The 6970-nt window shown below is 38.3% G+C and overlaps 1 protein-coding gene across 3 annotated transcripts in view; it reads left to right on the top strand.

The window, feature by feature from the left end:
• slc38a9 (solute carrier family 38 member 9) overlaps nucleotides 1–6380 on the top strand; it is a 19928-nt gene extending 13548 nt beyond the window's left edge. For all 3 annotated transcript variants that reach the window (XM_034896430.1, XM_034896431.1, XM_034896432.1), the window contains 6 exons: nucleotides 353–460; nucleotides 3032–3138; nucleotides 3684–3797; nucleotides 4434–4582; nucleotides 5733–5822; nucleotides 6174–6380. In XM_034896430.1, coding sequence (XP_034752321.1) covers nucleotides 353–460; nucleotides 3032–3138; nucleotides 3684–3797; nucleotides 4434–4582; nucleotides 5733–5822; nucleotides 6174–6339 — 734 coding nt within the window. In that variant the 3' untranslated portion in view covers nucleotides 6340–6380. The remainder of the gene's footprint in view (nucleotides 1–352; nucleotides 461–3031; nucleotides 3139–3683; nucleotides 3798–4433; nucleotides 4583–5732; nucleotides 5823–6173) is intronic.
• Nucleotides 6381–6970: the final 590 nt, after the last annotated feature.

Genomic DNA, 6970 nt, shown 5'->3' with positions numbered 1-6970 from the left:
TTTGGAAAATGGCTGCAATGAAACAAAGAGTGAAAAATTTAAAGGGGTCTGAATACTTTCCGTACCCACTGTATTTACCTCATGTTTAGCATTCATTAAGGAGATTTCACTTTGGTGAATAATAAATAAGAGGACTTATTCCAACTTTCCCTGCTGCTGCTACGGTCTCTCATAGTGGACATATTCCGGCTCTGATCAGCTGCCCTTATCTCGGGACTATTCAACTTTAGAGCTCAGACTTTGGTTCAAAGTTTGCTAATCCCGGTTTCTGGAACCGGCCCCTGGTTTTTCTTGTAAACATGCTGTGTGCTGTTTCATTCATCCATCCATTGTTGTGTCCTTCTGTCTCCAGGCACCATATCAGTGGTCTACCTGATTGTGCTGGTAACGATCAAAGCTGTCCACCTTGGCTTCCACCTAGAGTTCCACTGGTTTGACACAAACCAGTTCTATGTCGCAGGTAAGCCTCTTGCAGATTATTTATTTATATTTCCACAGCAAGTCACATGGACATTTTAGACATAAATCTAGCTAACTGTAGTCCCATTGTCTATGAGGATTTTCATTCCTGCTTGAAGTCCAGATTGAAAAGGGTTCTTCCCCCTTTTGCATATTTGGGTGTATAAGGCCGTTCAATGCAATGTTGCTGATCAATAAGCAGAATTGCTTTATGGATTTGTATATGATTATTGCATCAATGTGGTTGGATAGGTATCAATTGTGGTGGATTAGCCCAAAGCAGACATTATAGGTATTCACTATATTGTATTTTATCAATTTCTCAATAGGTCTTTTAAAAATGGTACTAGATTATTATAATTATCAAGATTGTGGTATAAATAGAAATATTGCATTCCGCTGATCAGAGTTTATTACGGTGTCTGTTGATGTAATTGGGGAATGAAGTGATTTTGGCCTTCTGGCACAGGGATGGTGATTGTGCTCGGTCCTTTGGTTGATGACCAACTCTGCCACGCAGTTTGATATTATTAGTTATATTAATAACCTTCTTTAGCCTTTCCCTAGCTCCAACATCTTGTCTCTTAATGTCTATCATCATAATTCAACTGGTTGACATTAAAATGTACTCTGCTCAATGGTGCTCCCCAGACGATGAACCTTTTTCATTCTGGACACTCCATGAGCTTTCCTCTAGTGCCACCTTAGGGCCAAAATATAATATAATATTAATATTTTGCAAGCAACAGATCTCATAATCTGAAAGTTTTGAATGCTATGAAATAAAACGCATTCATGGTCCTAAATAGAAAAAACCCTGTTTTCTGTATGAAGTAATGGACATTTGTGGTGTTTTTTTTTGCTATTTCACTCTTAATATATAATAATTAATCCACTAGGGCCTATTTTTGAAATTAAAAGTGAAGTTCTTTACTTGCTGACTGCGTGAGCCCCACAGCGCCCTCAGTACAGAAGATATTGTCGGATGAGGACTCACGAAGACACCAGAGGTTGCTGAAGTTCCCTCTTTGCAGATTTATTTGCAACAGTTACATGCTAACAAGTAAACCGAGCTGCCCCGGATACACTAAACGTCCACAGGCAATAGAAAATCAAATAGACAACGCAATCTGAGTCTTTTACTACCGTGTCAGTTGGACACATTTACCTCATGTTCCCTACTTTGAAGAAGGACCTTAAACTGGTTATATTAGTAATTCTATTCCTTGCTACATGTCTCCACTTCTTCCCTTTCTTGAGTGCACCTAGGTCTTTGTGACCCAGACAATTGTCTGTTAGCTTCTTACGTACATGCTAGATAAATAGATTTAGGTCCTGGGATATATTTTGAATTATTACACATAATTTCAGCTATTTCTGGAGATAATGGGTGCTCACAATATTTTGGTTTCCAATCAGAACAATACATTTATAACTGATTATTGTATTATTAATTACCATTAGCATGGCCTGATTGGTGAAGTGGAAGACACTATACATGTTCAAATATCTTTATCATTTCTGTATCACTGATCAGATTACCTTGGAACATAGCAATGCACAAGTGAGTTTTTACAGTTTTTAATAGATTGTAATTTGTCAGCTTTGTCTCAAAGAGAAACTCCTCTGCTCAGTGACAGGATACACCTTGCTAGGCTAACTTTCCTACGTTAGCTCACTCCCACCTCCCTAACTTCATCATTGTTCAACTAAAGATAGATTTTAGTCTGCACCTTCTGTCTCTCTGACACAGAGGAGAAAGTCTCGTCTCTGAGACTGCTGGGCCTAAATTGGGCCTAAACATTATCCACTAACTAAAACATGAACCCAATATGTATTGAATAAACAGTTATTGATACACGATTGAGAGTGAATCCTGTTACACTTATATTCACTTTTCTTTCTAAACTAACACGTGTAGGGCCTAAAAGGATCTGGATCCAGAAGTATGATTACACAGCGAGGTTACAGTTATTATAGGATAGACTTTATTAATCTGGGGAAATTACTGTGCTACAGCTGCTCAAAAGAATCAGAATAACAAAAATACACATTAAGTAGACATAGGAGAAAAATAAACAAAGTACTGTATAAGAAATAGAAAACAGTTATTTACAATTTATTATAAAAATAATAATAGTAGTAAAAATAATAAACATATTTACACAAAAAAACACCCTCTATATATATATAGATAGATAGATAGATAGATAGATAGATGAGTAAAGTGCGGATGAATAGAAATGACATGTTGTACAGTTGGAGGTAGCGGAGTAATACATAAATATGCATAGTGCAGAATATTGTCCACTGATGGCTCATATTGCAGTAACAGTTAGCAGTGCTTTATGACAGACATTACAAGACAATGTTATAAATACATTTTTTTATTCTATTTTTTGTATACCACAAACAACCACAAACAGCACACTGCTACTGTGAACGGTCAAACCAATCTCTAAGAGAAGTATTTACAGTAAGAGTTTTCTGGCACACTTTGCAACCACTAGGGGAGCACTCATGTAGATTAAATATTATATTTAAATGTATGACTTCTGTCTTGTCCTTTCAGAGTTCAGACTGCTCTTCCCTCAGTTCACTGGTGTCCTCACTCTGGCCTTCTTCATTCACAACTGCATCATCACGTTGATGAAGAACAACAGACACCAAGAGAACAATGTGAGCCTCCAGCTACACATACTGCAACCATGCATTTATGCTCTAGTAATCTGGTAACTTTGTTCAGATAGCACAGCTCAGTCTCCCCAGTTGTTTCTTGTTATAATTCTGAGTGAATTATGTAAGTCTAAGTCAGCGCCTTTTAATGTCGAATTTAGGAACATACTATAAATTTGGGTGGCAGTAGCTCAGTCTGTGGGGGATTGGGATTTTGAGGTTTGCTGGTTCAAGTCCCTGTACGGAGTATGGACTGGTAGCTGGAGATGTGCAGGTTAACTTCCTGGCAACTGCCAGGTTGCCCTTGAGTAAGGCACCAAACTGCTCGGGGTGCTCATCCATGTGTTTTTCCCCCCCCCGCCACTCTGACATCTCTCTATAGGTCCTATGCACGAGTGTATTTCAGGCATGTGTGTAACTGTGCCAACAGAGTGAAAGATGTCTTATTCTATCATCTACATCCATTCACAACGTGGTTTATTGACCTCAGAAAACTCCGTAAGTGCAGTGATGTTGAGGCTGAGGTGAGTGTGTTCTGGTGTTTTCAGGTGCGGGACCTGTCTGTGGCTTATCTTCTAGTAGGGCTGACCTATCTCTATGTGGGAGTGTTGATCTTTGCTGCCTTCCCCTCACCTCCTCTCTCCAAGGACTGCATTGAGCCGGTGAGATACATTTTTCTTAACTTTTTTTCTTTTCTTTTAGCTTAGTGTTTTATTGTTGTGTTTTATTGTTTTTTTGGCCATATAAACTTTATTATTTATGTATTTATTTATTTACTCACTCACTCACTCACTCACTCACTCACTCAAATAAATATAACTTGATTATGGCCAAGAACAATTGAAAGGATTGAAGTTTAAGATGAAAACGTGGACAACAGCCAAAACAAGTTGAGGTCTATTTTAATGTCCTCTGCGTTAGCATGGTTAGCATTGCTAAGCCTCTGTCCTAATTGACGGGTCCTAAATCATCCCCTGCTTTAAATGGGAGCATCAATTACTAAATTAACATCACGGTGTGTTGAAGAAGACTTGAAACTAGAGATTCAGACCATAAACTAATTAGGAAAATGTGTACTGAGGTAATAAATCAAGAGAGAAGTGGGCTCATTTACTCATAGACTTCTATAGAAACAGACTTCTTTCTGCGGCCACTGGAGTCTCAGAAAGCTTTTGTTCATATGAATCAAAGCCAAATGCTGCTCTCTGCATTGTTCTTAGGGTCATCATAAGAACACATTTACAAACTGCTAAAACCCCACCCAACCAAACCCCCCACTGCTTTCTTCTCTCCTACAGAACTTCTTGGATAATTTCCCCACCAGTGATGTGATGGTGTTTGTGGCTCGGACCTTCCTGTTGTTCCAGATGATCACAGTCTACCCCCTGCTGGGATACTTGGTGCGGGTCCAGATGATGGGCCAGATCTTCGGCAATCATTACCCCAGGTAGCACTCAGGGATATTATCATTGAAGTTGTTGTTTCTGTGGAAGCAGACCTGCACGGCAGCCTAATGACAATTCTAACTTCTTTTTTTATGATAATGGGTTTAAATGTTAACAAACATCCTAAAGTATAGTGAAATATTACTAGCCTAAAATTTAGACTGAATGAAAGTTTTGTTACCTTACCATTTAAGTAGTACATTATTCATTCTGACACTAGCTGTGTCCTTACGCACACAGTAGTTGATCCTCCAAATATTTACAGCAGATTTACATGAAAGCACAAGCAATTTTCCACATAAATCTGCATCTTGACATTTGATTGAAGTTAATTGATTAAATATACTGCATGTTACTGGCCAGAGTGCATCTTACAAGCATTTGTCACAGATTTGTCTGAATGTTCCTTTGTCTTCATTATGTTGCCAAACAACTGCTCGACTATTTCACATTCAGGGGTATTAAATATAGCCCAACTAATAATATTTCTTTTTGAGGCCGATTCAGATAATGAGAAACTGCTCCTAGTCATTTTTCAACCCAGCAGCTAAGGATCATAAAATGAATTATTAAAGAATACTGACCAAGACATTTTAAAGTGCAAATTCTGTCTGGGGAGCAAACTAATAGAGAGACGCTGTTTCTAAATGACCTTTGAGAAATATTTGAAATATTTCTACTGTCACAATACATACAGCTATTGTGCTTTTACATTTGTAATTTCTTTAGGTTAACTGCAGCTCAGTGGAAAAAAATAGATTTGATTTCCAGCAGCAGAAAAATTCTACAGTAGACAGACTGACTGGGTATGTTTACATGCACACCAATATTCCACTATTATTCTGAATATGACAATATTCTGTAATAGGTCATGTAAACAGCATATTCTGTGTGGATATTCCAAATGAGGCCTTTTTCTGAATTTAGCATCTTTTGATTGTGATAATCAGGTAGGATTCTAGTTTAAGAGGCATTCTTTGGACATGCATAACCGAGAAAAAAAAAAAGAAAATTAGAATTTACAAAACAAATGACCAGCAAAAAAATAATTCAGGATGAGAATAAATCCAGATGGACTCTGTAACAGTTTTTTGTAGCAGTAAGTTTTCAGTCTTTCAGCATATCTTGTGTTTTCCTGTTGTCTCTCTTTAGTTTCCTCCACGTTCTGGCACTGAACATCTTAATCGTTGGAGCTGGTGTCCTGATGGCCAAGTTTTATCCCAATATTGGATCCATCATAAGGTATCTTTTAACTTCATTATTGAGGGGGGGACTGAAACGGCCCATATTTGTGCTGTCCTGATACATTCATAAATCCCCCAACAAAGCACAAGTAGACTTGTATTTCACAATTATTGTTTTCAGTCAGATCGTTTGTAGATTTCGATATTTCGAAAGAGAGAGATTTATTACCTCAGTACCCATTTTCATAATGAGTTTATGGTCAGAGAGAGAGAGACACAGCACATGAACCCTAACTTGTCATGTTCCTTTTTTAGTGTTGTCTTTAGGAAGCCTAAGTTGAATGCACCAGTTTACTATGTAAATGAATCCTACATAAACTGTACTGATGTTAACTCCGTCTCCTTGCAGGTTTTCTGGAGCAACATGTGGCTTGGCTCTAGTGTTTGTCTTCCCTGCCTTAGTCCACATGATCTCCCTGAGGAGGCAGGGGCTGCTCCGCTGGCCGTCAGCCGTCTTCCACAGTTTCCTGATCCTGTTGGGCATGGCCAACATGCTGGCTCAGTTCTTCATGTAGAGAAGCAGTCAGACACAGACTCCTAACCAAACAGAAGCAAGGATAAAAAAAGATGGGATGGAGGTTTCACAAGGGAATCCTTGAAATTCCATATAGAATGATAGTGTGTGCATTATCCCATGTATGTCATGGCCACTAAAATAATGCCCAGATAAACATCAGCAGACTCCAGCTAACCAGATTTATTGTTCATTTCAATGATATAAAATAGGATGTATTAGATATTACACACTTCCAGTAGTTTGGCTGGCTACACACTGGCTGCGTGGCCTGAGCGGGGTGTTTCAGTTGCATGTCAGCTGCAGAGAGAGAGAGAGAGAGATAGATAGATAGATGGTTTTATATATATATTTGATTGATTGATTGATTGATTGATAGCTATTGATCCCCAAAAATGGGAAATGATAGTGTTACAGCAGCAAAATATCAGTCACACAGCACAAAAGATGAAATTAAACACACAAGTACAAAATATATACAAGTTGGGAATACAAAATGTGCAACTGCACAACTAGTAATGATATGCAGATAAACATACTGTGCAGGTTGCACTTAGTGCAGTGTTGTCTCAGAGTCATGTCTAGCGCTCAGGGAGGACGTGTTAAAAGGTTTTATTGCCTGTGGGGTTTTT

This window comes from Etheostoma cragini, chromosome 16 (genome assembly GCF_013103735.1).
Source record: "Etheostoma cragini isolate CJK2018 chromosome 16, CSU_Ecrag_1.0, whole genome shotgun sequence".
NCBI lineage: Eukaryota > Metazoa > Chordata > Actinopteri > Perciformes > Percidae > Etheostoma > Etheostoma cragini.
Note: the sequence above shows the minus strand (reverse complement) of the source record. Positions and strands in the feature narration are given on the sequence as shown.